At 34.5% G+C, this 14,503-nt stretch overlaps 3 protein-coding genes and 2 long non-coding RNA genes across 5 annotated transcripts; 3 read left to right on the top strand and 2 right to left on the bottom strand.

Moving 5' to 3' along the window:
* Positions 1-1,555: 1,555 nt before the first annotated feature.
* LOC134664163 (uncharacterized) lies at positions 1,556-2,848 on the top strand. The gene is made up of 2 exons (XR_010098219.1): positions 1,556-2,096; positions 2,693-2,848. It is a non-coding gene; the product is annotated as an uncharacterized LOC134664163 (long non-coding RNA).
* LOC134664164 (uncharacterized) lies at positions 2,550-4,325 on the bottom strand. Its single transcript, XR_010098220.1, has 3 exons — positions 3,970-4,325; positions 3,690-3,863; positions 2,550-2,806 (listed from the first exon to the last, which is right to left on the bottom strand). It is a non-coding gene; the product is annotated as an uncharacterized LOC134664164 (long non-coding RNA).
* A 118-nt stretch (positions 4,326-4,443) lies between these two features.
* Positions 4,444-6,296, top strand: LOC134663920 (coiled-coil domain-containing protein 43). Its single transcript, XM_063520461.1, has 4 exons — positions 4,444-4,617; positions 4,706-4,927; positions 5,012-5,157; positions 5,593-6,296. The coding sequence occupies exons 1-4, from the start codon at positions 4,453-4,455 to the stop codon at positions 5,663-5,665; spliced, it is 606 nt and encodes a 201-aa protein (XP_063376531.1). The 5' UTR covers positions 4,444-4,452; the 3' UTR covers positions 5,666-6,296.
* On the bottom strand, positions 6,285-8,146 carry LOC134663919 (secretion-regulating guanine nucleotide exchange factor-like). Its single transcript, XM_063520460.1, has 3 exons — positions 7,992-8,146; positions 7,060-7,915; positions 6,285-6,846 (listed from the first exon to the last, which is right to left on the bottom strand). Exons 1-3 carry the CDS (start codon positions 8,007-8,009, stop codon positions 6,572-6,574), a joined length of 1,149 nt encoding a protein of 382 aa, XP_063376530.1. The 5' UTR covers positions 8,010-8,146; the 3' UTR covers positions 6,285-6,571.
* A 204-nt stretch (positions 8,147-8,350) lies between these two features.
* Positions 8,351-14,076, top strand: LOC134664162 (uncharacterized). The gene is made up of 4 exons (XM_063520751.1): positions 8,351-8,811; positions 9,103-9,253; positions 9,620-9,710; positions 13,696-14,076. Exons 1-4 carry the CDS (start codon positions 8,617-8,619, stop codon positions 13,733-13,735), a joined length of 477 nt encoding a protein of 158 aa, XP_063376821.1. The 5' UTR covers positions 8,351-8,616; the 3' UTR covers positions 13,736-14,076.
* Positions 14,077-14,503: the final 427 nt, after the last annotated feature.

The following is a 14,503-nucleotide window of genomic DNA, read 5'->3' as shown; positions in this document are numbered from 1 at the left end:
AGCCATAATTGAGCTACCCGATCAAGCTATTACAAAGGCACAGAGCACCTCTACTCTCACACTACCTTCGCCATACCTGCCACCTTCTCCAAACCTAGAGACAACTTCCGAACAAACAGAGACTGTAAACTACTCGCCACCAACAGAAGACCAACATCTAACGTTATCATCACCTGAAATGAGACCTAACACACCGACAGATGAGATCACTGTAAACTCTCCCATACATCAGCCCAATCTTGAAACTGATGAAGGATCACCACTATCAACCCCTTTCATTACCCCTGACTCATCATCATCCACAAGCCTGGATACTTCACCAGAAAAAGAAACCATCACTACCAGATCTGGACGGCATGTGAAGCCTACACAAAAGTGTTTGTGTAAAGACTGTTAAATGTGATTATTATTTAAATATTTTAGTTAAAATCAAAGACAAACAGTGATAGTGTCGTGTACCTACTGTATTTCTGAAAAGGACAATTAATAATAAGTGGAAGTAAATTACACAATTGAAATTAATTTGAAAATATCTTTATTGTTATAATACACAGAATTATCAATTTTGTTAATTAGCCTGTTATAAATCTTCGTTTCGCTTAAGTCCTCCCAAACTTGAATGGTTGAGTAGATCAGTTATTTTAATATTATGTAACAGCTTAATGTTTCATTTTATTTACGTACTATAATTGTTAACTAATCAAAAACAAGAAGTTGCGTATTACTTTTTTAGGTTAGATTTTATAAATGTGTCAATGTCACTGTCACTCATAACAAACGTCAACTAGAGATGTAACCGTTGTCAATAATAACCGATAACTAGTGATGTGAAAACTTACTTTTGTTAAAGAAAAAGGAAGATGTGTGACTGAACACTTAGTATGTAAGGGTGGCAACACTCAGGTTTATGAAAAATAAAGTGATTATCTATGATCGATACACAGATGTAAAGTCTGTATTTTGTAATTCAGTTTTGAAATTGTATATGTTTCTTTGGTTATAAATACGGGTCATATAAGAGTATTGATTACGTAAGTATTTTGTCTTATTTGTTATGTTTTGAGTAGTCACTAAAACTCCTCTATGGTCCGAAAGGCCAAGCTCAACGACGTCAACAACTATATTATTGATATCAAAGTTCGTGAATAGAATATCTATACATGTCTTTGAATTCTGTGATATTCTAGTCGGTTCTTTTACGTGTTGATGAAAGTTTGCGTTTCTGAATAGGTTTAACAAGTTTTGAGATAGAATTGATGTTTTTAATACATCGACATTTAAGTCTCCACCAATAATCACGTCTTTTTTACTGTACTTTATGTTAACGAGTTGAAGGAGTTTATCTAATTGTTCAAAAAATAAGTCGGGTCTTCGTGAGTTATTTGGCCAATAAATTACAATCAATATTAAATCTAGTTTACGAATCTTGATTGCACAAGTTTCAAAAATACATTCTATGGATAATTTATTAATATCTGTTAACTCTAAGTATTCTATTGTATCCTTTAGGAATATACAATAGAATACTTAGAGTTGATCATCAGTTGCTGATAACCGGATGTCACAAAACGTGATTCATAAACACTTTTTAGCGCTAAACAGTTGATCATCTCTTTATTAAATCCTCGGAAAGTTATGGAGCCGTGGACCCTTCTTTATCTGTTTATTATCCCTAAAATACAAGATGGCGGTCACAAAGCAGCTGATTTTGACAAGACAGCATTTCACAAATTAGTGCAAACGTCGATGAGACTTGTATCGTAATTTAGTGATTTGGGTGTTCTTTTTGTTTAAAAAACGTCTAAATTTAATAAATGAGTGGTTTAATATGTGTAAATAAGGAGATAAACCATTACATACCTAGATATAGTGCGCAAATAGCGGGAAACCTAGATATTGTGCCTTTGCTAGGAGTTGTTTGCACGATTGTATGTCGCATTCATCAAGATGCAAGCAATTTATGCGATACGAACTGTTATACCATAAGACTAGACTTCTACGACTGGGGCACCGGCGTCGGATAAAGCACCTCACCAACCTATATACCTATCATAAAAGAATGAAAACTACTCCCGGAACTCCTACAGCGCAAAGAAGTGAGTATACCTACTTTTGTTTCATACTCATTACCTGCCATAAAACGCTGATTTATTATAAGATCACGGTATTCTCAAGCTCTAACTAAAAAGTATTAATTGCGCACATATTACATAGCAACCTGTAAGGGCACAGCAATACTGAAGATACTTAATTGAATAATATGGGCAGGTATATAGGTACCTTTGTTGTGGGACGTATCATATTCCAATTTGTAGGTGTATTATCATTATCACTATAAAAAACATAAACTGTGGTTGGCCTACTTTGGTTGGATTTCTAGGCACTGTTAATGCTGCCGCTGCACTGAATGCTGTGTGGTGCTATTTGCTATGAAAGAAGGGTGTACTCGGTTAATTGGTATTAATGCTAGCATACTTGAGTTCTGTGTTGAAGTCCACACTGAGCAGAGTTAATTTTTTACATTGTGATAGATAAATAAAACAAGTTCATGAGTTTTTAACTGAGATTTTTATTATAACATATCAACATATTTCATGTGTTAATTTAGGGAAATCAAACAACCCACTTAAATAAAACAATTTTATTACATTTGACAATCATTAAACTAGTTAATATTTTTTCTTTATTTCAGTACAACCAACTTCATTTGATGGCGGTGTGCAGGCCGGTTAGATGCCAGAAGAGTGTGGCCTCCGGATTGTGTAGCCAGCTCCGGACAAATAGCTGATGATGGAATACTCACAACCTGAAAAGAACACAGTTTCAATTAATATACTCATTGAATCAACCTATATCATCTTTTATTTTAAGCTTAAGTATAACATCCTAATGGATATGGCAATATGGAATAATTTCCATATTGTTGTGGTAACTATATGGAATAATGGATCTCCATCCAGGCAGAGATTCTGTTGTTGTTTGTCAATACCATAGCTATCTCACAGCAAAACTAAAGAATTACATACATGTCTGTTTTGTTCATACATACTTCTACCTAGCGTACCTACAGACACTGTTTCTTACCGGTAATTGTAGTTTGATAAAATGAAATTATACAATAATAACAAAGTTATGAATTGAAACGCTAATATTAAACAATTAATTTTAATATTAATTTAAACAAATAATTAACCTACACAGGTGTGTTATGATTGATAAGTACCTTATGTAAAAATCATATTGATATCTTTGTTGATTTAAAATTATATAACCTACCAACAGCGACACTCCTGTGAATAATGGACATTTCTGCCTCATTATGAATTGTGCAGTTTGCCTTTTAATGCGGCTATTGGCTGAGATGTTTCACTGCAAACATTGTCATTGTCAAGTTGCATATATAAGCGCTTATCTTTAACTCTGCGCCCTAGGCGAACAAAAAAGGTTTTTAAGATAAATCACCACTTCACTGATAAATTGGTTCCATCGTGTGGTTGGTTAAGTATGTTATTCACTAATTCTAATTATAAACAGCTCCTAACTAGCTTGGTTAGCTCTGCTCTTCTAAAAAACACCGATAGTACGTCAAATTAAAAATGAAGAGGCCATAATTTTTTGGGTGTCGAGGTATGTTCATAAAAATACTACAACATTTTACGTTAAGAAATGAATAACCAAATCTTGCTCACCTGATTTATCTTCACCGATCATTTGATATGAATAGTGTCAATATCGTTTGTGTTTCGCCACCAGAACAAAAAGTGTTGGAATCCGTGGTATTACGGTGGCGATGGCGCGCAGGCAGAATTCTTGACTTGAAATGTGCAACTGCCCTCTTTCCCTCATTCCACAATATATTGAAACTATAAGCAATAACACATAGTTTTATCAATATAGCTTGCAAATCTTGCAATGAACTTTACTCGTAACATATCTGATTATCAGACTATGATATAGGTGGTTGCTTACCGAGTTTCGTAAAACTTCCGGCCGTGCAATATTATTTATTTGTTTTTGTGATGCAGAGGCTATTTTAATATATAATAACCCAGAAAACTGGTCAAAATTGTGCATCGTATTGTTCAGGATTTTATGATTTACCGCTAGTGCTGCTGTCAAACTTTTTTTTTTAATTAATGTTCAGCCATATTTTTGTCTATGATGTGCCAAGATGCCAACATAACGGGTCTAATCTGCTTATTAGTTAAGAAACCCCTAATAAACGTTTATAAATCATGGTTCTTATCAACGGCTTATTAAGCCTAAACAGTGGATTAGCTAATAAGCTGATCATTCCTCATTTAAGGATTTTTTATGAATACGGCTGTTAGTGTGTTACGGCTTTTATATTTTTAGCTGTTCAAGACATTGTTAAGTACGTTGAAATAAATCGTGACATTTCATCCATTTGATACCCAGTTTTTTTATATTGTAAATTGACATTTAGTCAATATGGCGGCAGCGGTAACCGACTTTGAGCCGTGGTTAAATGATAAATTAAAATCATTAAAAACCGATGAAGGTGTGTTTGGATCTTATATATCAGGAATTTTAGAAGGCGAAGATACCATTGACGAAAAAAGAGATGCTTTAGAGGGTCTTCTGTCTGAAATTGTGGTAAGTCGTGGACTTTCATCTTCGTGAGGGTTATTTCAGCTATTTTAATGAAATAATTGTCTCAATTATATTCTGATGTAATCTACAGGAGCATGATATATCAATCCATGTCACTGAAATATTAGAAAAATGGGAATCAAGTCGCCCTTTGGAAGAAGCTCCCAGACCAGCGACAGATGTAGACATTCAGTTAACAAAGATGTTGGAATCTCAGTCCCTCGCCACTACCACGCGACGAGAATACACAGATGAAGAGAAAAAGATCCGGGAAGCCATATTATCGCAGTATAGTCAGCTATCAGATAATGAGGTAGGTGGCAATGTATGTCTGATATAAATAATGTAAAATTGCACTTATAAATGATAAACATTATTAATTTGTATTTTTTTTCAGGCTGATGCAGAAAATGTGGAAGAAACTGAGAGTCCTGACCTAGTTAAGAATACCAATGCTTTGGATGTAGCAGCTGCTGCCAGGGAGCGCCGGGAACAAGCACGGCTTGATGCACAGCGTAAAAAAGAGAAGGATAAAGAGGATAGGTGAGTTTAATAGTTTTCGAACTTGTGAGAAGCCTCTTAACATATTCACCACCGCAAGTAGTGTAACTCATAAACAGTGATTGGGGATTTGGTTGCCACTAGGGGTAAATGTTTTTTTTTATCTTATGAAATGTCTTTAGTAGGTAATTGTACTTCAAAAATATTAAGATAGCGTTTTTGTGAAAAATTCAATCCATATTGCGGGCTTACTCCTGTATCAACAGCAAAAATTGTACTTTATCCTGCGGCGTTGCAACCAGATCCCGGATTACTGCTCATAAATTAACCATACTTAGTATCAGGTCTGTCGGTTAAAGTAAGTTGCTTTTTAGCATGTGACAATTCTTAGTTAAGTTCTTCCAGAACTTTACTTTAGCAACCCTTTAAATATGGATTTAAGAACATTCATATTGAATTTATATCATATTATTTCAGAGAAAAGCAAAAACAACTAAAGGAAGAAAAGAAGGAAAAGCGCAAAACACAAAAGGGAGAGAGGAAGAGGTAGCAACTTCTTAGTCTACAAAGTGTTGTTAGGGTGCTCCAAATTACATAGTAATAGATAAAGCTACTAGATATTGGAATGTCTTGGAATTATCTGCCTTCATGAATTTGTCAAAGTATTTGTAACTTTATTGTTATTAGTACACTCAACAAAATAAATAGTGTTGTACATTGTAGTCTTTGTATTTTACAACAATATAATTCCAAGAAATTTTATTCTTGTAAAAAGTATGATTTGTATTGCATAGACTTACCAAATTGCATTTATGAAAACTCTGAAAATGTTTGTATAAAAGTTGTTCATGATTATCATTAACTGACATTGAATAATGCTTCAACTTGCATATGCAAAGATTATCATTTTGGTAAATGATTTTTATCTCCTGTCAAGAGTTTGTATTAAGCCATTAATTTTATATTATTTGTATGATGTGACCTATAAATCTAAATGCTTCATATGTTGATAGATAAACCAGTTTTTTTGTAACTTACAGTATTTTGCCTTTGTATTGTAATAGTGAAAAAAAAAATGGATTGTAGTGCTTTCATTATTCTTAATAGTTGTTATTTATTATATATATACAATAATGAAACATGTGTAATATTTTGTAATAAAAATTGCATTTTGTAAACAATGTTTTATTTATTGTCATACAGTAAAAATAATATAAACATTTATTTCAAGGCAAACAGGATAACATTTTACAACTAGCATTTCATTTTCATCTTACAAATTATGCTATTTTATTTATGATACCTATAATTGTATGTGTATGTGGTTTTAATCCAGTGTCATAATTATTATAACACTTATAATCAATTAAAACTGGTTTAGCACCAATAAAATCAAAACAAGAAATACTTGTAAAGTACCTATGACTAGACAGTTTCTGTAAGTTCTTATAGAACTTTAATCACAATCTACTGATTTTTCAGTTACTAGATCCACTTCTTGTTTAGTATCTTCAATGTATATGAAATTGTGAGCTCCTCCAGCATAAATCTGTGTAATTTTTTCATTAGGTTTCATATTTAAAAGGACTTGTGTCGGCTGAAACACATGTTCCCCCGAGTCAGTGCCTGTGTTGGCATGTTCATTCCAACCCCATGCCCACAGGGTGTTGTCAGTAGCCAAACAGATAGTATGTTCTGATCCTAGCGCTATATCTTGGACCATTCTGTTATCTGAAACAAGAAGTAAACAATGAAAATCTTAACTGACCGTAGTTATGCAGAAAACGACCAACTCAATTTTTTTATCAATGCAAAAAGCGACCAAAGCTATTGAGTTAGGGTGTAAGTCACTTTGACAAATATAAAAAGTTGGTCGCTTTCTACAGAACTACGGTCAACTTAGGTATGCTTTTAGATAGCCGGCAATGTTTTCTGAAAACTGACCTGGTAAGTTGACCTTAACAATTTTTCCCACAAAAGGTTGCTCAGTCCCTAGTTGTCCATAACTATTCCGTCCCCAGCAAAGTAATGTTCCATTCTCAAGCCACAGTAACATGTTAGTCCAGCCACTTAGAAGTTTCCTAATCCCTTGTTTCACGTCAATATCAATTTTTTGTGGAGTGTATATTTTTTTATACTTCTCAGGACTGAGCAGCAGTTGTCCATGCTTGTTGTCCCCCCAAACATATAAAGCTTTTTCTTCTGTACACCATGCAGCTGTATGGTTTTGTCCACACGCAATGTGAGTAATTTTTCCAACTTTTTGAACATTTTGAAATCTATCAGACTGTAAAGTTTCTTCACCTAAACCAAGTTGTCCATGTTTCCCGCATCCTGTGATCCATACTTCACCCTTGGAGTTTACAATAGCTGTGTGCCTCAATCCCATGGACACGGAACATGCATTAACTTGTAACCTAATGGGTTTCACTATATCTGTAAAGTGTTCTTTTGGTAACCCTAGTTGCCCATTACTGTTTGAGCCCCATACAAACAGGAAATTGTCATCAGTTACAGCACAACTGAAGTCCCAGCCGCATACAATGTTAGTGAATTTAATGCCACTTAATTTCCATACCCTCTCAAACATTTCAGTTTCATTTTCCTTTCCAAGTTGCAGTTTTATATTCCAGCCACAAGAAAACAGTTTACCGTCTTTGTCTAGCAGAAGACTATGACCACCTCCACAAGCAACTTGTTGCACTCCATGACTGTTACAACATTCATATACTACTTTGGTAGGAGTTTTAACTTGTTCATTAGTCTCACCGATGCTTAATTGACCGTGGGAGTTGGCACCCTTTAAAATTAAATAAATTATTAGAATCTGATAAATAAATATAATCGGACTTAATAAAAAAAGGGTTTCTTCTTACCCATGACCAAAGTGACATGTTCAATGACTGAGAACTGAAAGATGAATAGATAAATAAGGGATTTGGTCACCAATTGCACTTCTCAGGTTCATACATTTATTAATATTTTATTTAGTAAAGACATGGTAAAGACACTAAAGTCATTTTTGCAATTTGATAACATATAACATAAATATTATGACATCATTTTGTTTTGACATTGACAAAAGACAGATGTATTTTTCTCATATTTTTATTGACTATCGATTAAACAGTTCTAATGTTGGCTATCATGATTTTGTATGAGTATCCGTCAAATTCCGAGTATCTCGTAGTTACCAGATAATTTGACATCTCTGTGGACATTAAAGAAAAAAAAACAATTTTTGTTTGATTGATAAGAAAAAGAGTGTGTTTTGCAGTATTTTTTTACAAATATTAGATAAAAAGTACACTAACACATCATGTAGACACTAAACGACGTACGTCCCATAATAATCTAGTAGAAGTGCAGGGGTCTACTAAAACCTAACTACAATTGGACCATATCAACAAGCAGCACCGACCGACAATCCGGCTGTCGTTTTAAGGTGGACTTGTAGATGATCTAGACATTTATTTACATAATAAGCCGTTATTAAGAGCAATGGATACTACAAAGAGGCATGCCACCGCTGCCCAAGTGTCAGCACTGATGGACTACATGCAAGAACATTCAGAAGTGGCCAAGGGCATGAGTTCAGGGCTCGAGCGAGAAGACATAGAGGCACAGTGGCGAGACCTCACTACAATGCTCAATTCTATGGGCGGCGCTGTTAAATCTACGGAAAAATGGAAACAGGTATGTTTTGATAATTGTTATAATTCGTTATTTTCCTCCTTGTTATAATACTGCAGCTGCCAGATAGGGAATGGAACTAGAGTCAGACCAAGAAAAGTCTGCAGCGGATTTGATAGCCCACGCAGTGCAAGTATTATTTTAAACATCAAACTTCTATGAAATTATGATGCATAAATAACACTGGCACAGCGAGGGTTATCAAAATCGCTGCAGACTTCTCATAGCTTAACTCTAGTAAATATAAAACATACTTGTGAATATCCCTTTCCTGTATTACCTTAACATTTTCAGACCTGGAGAGACCTGAAATCAAACACAAAGAAGCGGGCCCTGAAACAGCAGCATTCCTTGTGTGATACTAGTGTAGGACCTAGTTCAGATAACTTACATGGTGATGGTCAGAACAGTGATGGTGATTACATGCCTCCAAAGAAAAGATTTGGTAATTGTTCCCTCTTTTTTAATAATTTTAATATGCTTAATTGAATATGGGAAACATAAAAAAAAAACATACAACCGAATTGATAACCTCCTCCTTTTGAGATTTGGAAGTCTGTTAAAAATACAAGCTCTTACACATTATTACTCATACACAAAATTTAGATTTTAGTAAATTAATTTGTAAATATCAAGTGAAGATATTACATTATGAAGTGATTATCAAATTACATGGTATGAATAATAATACTAAACAGAAAACTGAATGTAAAATATATTTCTGCACCAAAGTGAGAGCTTGATTTTGCGGACATTAAAAATATACATGTTGTTATAAAATAAATTGTAAGTGTTAAAATTCTGTTTTCAGCTTCATTTGATGAAGAAATTCTGAGGATAGAAAGAGATAAGTTGGAGGTGGAAAGGGAATATAAAGTCCAGAAGATAGAAGTCCTTTCAAGGTGAGATATGCATTTTAATTTTATTGATCAGTAGAACGGCTAAATAAACTCATGTCATGATGTATTGGTGTGAGACTTAAAAGTTTGTAATGTGTCTAAATAAATAAATGAATTGAAAACAAAATAAAGTACCTAATAAAATAAATAAAAAAATAAAAATAAAATAAAAAGCCTTTTATTTCCTTTTGTTATACATAAGTTTGTTACTATATTTATGTTGATTTAATTTGTAGGAACCCGTTAGGTGAAGGCCTCTTCCAAAGATATCCATTTTTCACGGTCTTGTGCTATTCTCTTCCAATTTGGACCAGCAATTCTTTTCATGTCTTCCTCCCAGCGCATGTTTGGTTTGCCTTTTCGGCGCTTACCGTCTGGGCCTTTCCAGTTCGTGACTATGGCTGTCCATCTGTGGTCTTTTAGGCGAGCCACATGTCCAGCCCATCTCCATTTTAGCTTTCTAGCGTGTTCTAGAGCATCTTGCTTTTATTGTTGCTTTTATTTTACTATGTCTTATCTTTTGTATCTTTTTTATGTTCAACATGCTTCGTTCCATTCCCCTCTGGCAAGTAATAATTTTATTTTTTATTTTTTCTGTGAACTTCCATGTCTGGCAAGCATATGTTAAGCTGGGGATGAGGCAGGTGTCCATAGCCTTCTTTTTAAGAGTTATTGGCATGCTACTTTTAAATATTTCTTTATAAGACCAATATTTGTTCCATGTATTTTTGATTCTTCTGTCAACTTCTAGTTCATTGTTCTTGTTGTTGAAACCAATCTGCTTTCCTAAGTATATATAGCTTTCAACATAGTCTAATGGTTTGACGTCTACAATGATATCTATTTGTTTTGAGTTGGTCATGGTTTTTGTTTTATTTATATTCATCTCCAGTCCTACTTGTTTGCTTGCATTTTGGAGACCATCTATCATGGATTGCAGGTTTCGGGACGATTCCGCGAGCAGCACCAGGTCGTCTGCGAATCTGAGGTGGCTGAGATATTTCCCTTTGATAAATAGGCCTTGGTTTTTCCATTTTAAGCTGCATATGACGTTCTCTAGTACGGCAATGAAAATAGTTGGTGATAAGGGGTCACCTTGACGGACTCCTCTTTCCACTGGAAAGGCCGGACCCATGGTTTCCAGCTTCACTCTGCTGCTGCCTTTTTTGTAGATGTTTTTAAATATATTTATGTATCCACTTTCTATGCCTTGAGTTTTTAGAGTCTTCCATATGCTCTCGTGGGAAACTGTGTCAAACGCCTTTTGGTAGTCGATGAATGCAATGTATAATGGGCGTCGGAATTCTTGATACTTCTCGATTACAAGCTCTACGAGGGTCGCACTGAAATATTCGGGAATGGGACACTTAGAAATAACATAATAGAAAGAGGCATATAATTTATAAAAATGTAACTCTTTATAAAACTTTTAAGGTATATTTCATTTGGTTGTCATTTGTATTTAAGAATTACTGGCAATTTGAAAATTGTATGTCGAACATTATTTGAATTTTTGGCAAAGTGATTTTTCCGATCAAATTTTTAAACGGTTTTCAATATGCCCTCAGCGAACAAATAAAAGTTACAATGGGCTTCTGTTATTTTTTTATGAACTAGAGTTCATCGTACGCTCGTTTGCGGTTAAAATTAAATATGAAAGTCACTTTCATTTTATCCCATAGATGATCTTAAAGAAGCATGTCATTCCAAAGCGACGTCAAAAATTAAAATCGCATTTGTGCTGTTAATTAAAAAGGCTGCCAAAAAAGTTGCATATCGGCAGATTTCGACATTCCTAAATATTCATATGACAACAGTAAAAATATATTATATATATATATATATGTAAAAAAAACTTCAATTCCGTTGGCTACTCCACGAATTTCATACAAAACCACTAAGGCTCCAAAATCGCCATACAAAAAGGACTTTGGGATTATGAGCCGTGTGCATTACAGAATGATTACTTTCAAAAGAAAATTTATATGCGTGGTCAGTTTGAGATTAAGTATGCATTAAAATAAAGATTGACTGTCTAGATGCGACAGTATTCTCTATTCCCGACATTTTCAGTGCAACCCTCGTAAAGTGTGAATGTGGTCCATGGTCGAGAATCCTTTCCTGAAGCCAGCTTGTTCCACAGGTTGTTTCTTATCTAGTGTTGCACGTATTCTATTGTTAACAATTGTAGAGAAAAGTTTGTATGTTGCTGGTAACAAGCTAATGGGTCTGTAATTGCCTATGTCTTTAGGATCTCCCTTTTTATATAATAAAATAATGCTTGATTCTGACCATTGGATGGGCGTCTCCTGTGTTTCCAATATTTTATTGCATAGGACTGCTAGCGGTGCCGCTAAAATTTCCTGGGCGACCTTTATGGCTTCATTTGTGATACAGTCCGCTCCTGGGCTTTTGTCCGACTTTAGCTTACAGGTAGTTTCTATAATTTCCTTACAGTCTATTGGTGTTATAGGTGTTTTGTTTTCTTGGATAATTATTTCTTGATTGTGAAACTCTTCTTGTTTTTTTGTATCGCAATTTGCATATAAAGTCCGGTAGAAATCTGTTGCGATGTTTAATATTTCCCCGCGACCATGTTTGGTTCCATTTGATACCTTTAATCCGTCGATCCAAGTTCTTTTTGTTTGCAGTTCTTTGTATCCTTTTTTTAGGCTGCCTTTTTGTTTTAAGTGTTGCTCAAGTGTTGTAGATCTATGATTCTGGTAATCCAATTTAATATATTTGCTTGTTAGTTTGTACAAAGCTTTAAGTTCGTTTTTCATTGCTCTGGTTTTGTTTGCAGTTTTTTGTAGTTCTTGTTTCCGTTTCATCAAGTTCCTTGTGCGGTCTGACAGGATGTTGCGTCCCGGAGTCACTTGAGTTGTACTACATGCGTTCTGTAGACTCTTTTGGATTGCAATTGTTAGTTTGTCGTGGAATTTTTGTACTGTGTCATTTATGTTGTATTTTTCCAAATTATATACATACTTTTCTAGGTTTTCCTTGTATTTTGATATTTCCTCTTCATTTTTGAGTGTACTAAAGTGTTTACTTTGGTATCTTGCTCTACTTTTAATTGGTTTTGTTAGTAGGAGTACTGCTCGAAGTGGTCTGTGGTCTGATGGATAAGTTATATTTAGTGTATCTATATTTTTGAAGTTTTTTGGTTGGTTGGACATTATGTAATCGATTTCATTTTTATATTGTCCATTTGGTGAGCACCAGGTCCATCGTCGTTTCGGTTTCTTCTTGTAGAAGGTATTGATGATAGCAAGATTGTTCTCTAAGGCAAATTCTATGAGTTTGTGTCCTCTGGCGTTTCTTTCTCCATATCCATGCTGTTTTGTTATAAGGGATTCATTTGTTTCAGGTTGACCGATTTTGGCATTGAAGTCTCCCATTAATACTAGATCTTTATGCGCCTGGTTAATTGCTTCTGATATAGTTTTGTAAAAATAGTTGATCTCTTCTTCTTGAGCTGCTTCAGTTGGGGCGTAGACCTGAATTATAGAAACACAGGCGTCTGGAAAATTCATGTTAAGTAAAGCGACTCGTTCTGATAGGCCAATATAGCTTTCAATGTATTGTTTAAGGTGCGCCTTTATTATAAATCCAACTCCGTATTTACCTGGAGTTTGTCCGGTGTGGCATAGAATTAGATCTTCATGTTGTGCTATTTCATTTCCTAGGCGTCGCACTTCCGCCAATCCTATAATATCATATTTTATGTTTGCTAGGGATTCTTTTAGTTCTAGGAGTCTTTCGTGCGAAGACAGTGACCTTACATTATATGTTATTAAGTGTAATTGTTTTTCATTACTTTCGTTGTAATTAAAAGTTTGTAATGTGTCTAAATAAATAAATGAATTGAAAACAAAATAAAGTACCTACATGAAAAAAAAATTGTTATTTGATGGATGAATCATACTATTTGAACATACTTCATGATTTATTATTCATAACTAATTTGTATTTTATTTGCTTTCAGGATAGCCAGCGCGTTAGAAGAAATAGCTAGAAAGAAATAAGTTCAACCAGCTGCAGCGTGATTTGGAAAATGTTAGTATTGTTGCACACAATATTAGTTGTGAAGGCCAATTATTAGGTCTACAATTTTATAACATTCTTGTAAAGACTTAGTAAGGTGTGTGGTGTGTAGATGTTATATTCAGGCTAAGTTAAATTGAGTTAACACATACAATGTTACTTCATGTATTGATCAGATAACCATATGGTTAGATAAGAGAGAAGCCAATTATATTTTTTTTATTGTGAGTGTATGGTTTGTCTGAAGTTGTTATGGTTGATAGTCTGTCAGTGTATAATAATTTTGGTTATATACTCAATAAGAAAATTTTAAATACTTAAACTAGACTTTGTATTAAAATAACCTACATTTTACTAGAAAACTTCTTCATTGAAGAGCTGGCGTGAGATTTGTATTGAACTGTCAAAATTCTCACAAAAAATCCGGGACAGCGTTCGGGAATCAGTCTATCTATACCTTAAACATCGCCCACTTGTGGTATAAGTGTACAGTCAGCCAAGAAAGTATCTATCATCTGATTGATAGACTCGTAAAGTGGTAGACCACTTTCTTGGTTGACCGTGTGGCCACCTCTCCCCCAGCCACTTACGGTATACAAATAAGACCGTAAACGGGGAAAGGCGGCCACTAATTTTTATTGATTTGTGGTGTGGGGGTGTAAAAGAAACAGAATGCTTGGCATACATACCTTCATCTCCTATGAAGGATTCTTTATCCTCGCTCTCTCTGATCCACTTCTCTTGGGCCA

Source organism: Cydia fagiglandana, chromosome 4 (assembly GCF_963556715.1).
Source record: "Cydia fagiglandana chromosome 4, ilCydFagi1.1, whole genome shotgun sequence".
Lineage (NCBI taxonomy): Eukaryota > Metazoa > Arthropoda > Insecta > Lepidoptera > Tortricidae > Cydia > Cydia fagiglandana.
This window is presented reverse-complemented; position numbering and strand designations above follow the sequence as displayed.

Coding starts and splice junctions, on each gene's coding strand:
- LOC134663920 (XM_063520461.1), top strand. CDS start 4,453: ATGGCGGCAGCGGTAACCGACTTTGAGCCGTGGTTAAATGATAAATTA. Junction 4,618..4,705: donor GTCTTCTGTCTGAAATTGTG/GTAAGTCGTGGA, acceptor TGTAATCTACAG/GAGCATGATATATCAATCCA. Junction 4,928..5,011: donor GTCAGCTATCAGATAATGAG/GTAGGTGGCAAT, acceptor ATTTTTTTTCAG/GCTGATGCAGAAAATGTGGA.
- LOC134664162 (XM_063520751.1), top strand. CDS start 8,617: ATGGATACTACAAAGAGGCATGCCACCGCTGCCCAAGTGTCAGCACTG. Junction 8,812..9,102: donor CTACGGAAAAATGGAAACAG/GTATGTTTTGAT, acceptor TAACATTTTCAG/ACCTGGAGAGACCTGAAATC. Junction 9,254..9,619: donor GCCTCCAAAGAAAAGATTTG/GTAATTGTTCCC, acceptor TTCTGTTTTCAG/CTTCATTTGATGAAGAAATT.
- LOC134663919 (XM_063520460.1), bottom strand. Junction 6,847..7,059: donor TGTTAAGGTCAACTTACCAG/GTCAGTTTTCAG, acceptor TTCTTGTTTCAG/ATAACAGAATGGTCCAAGAT.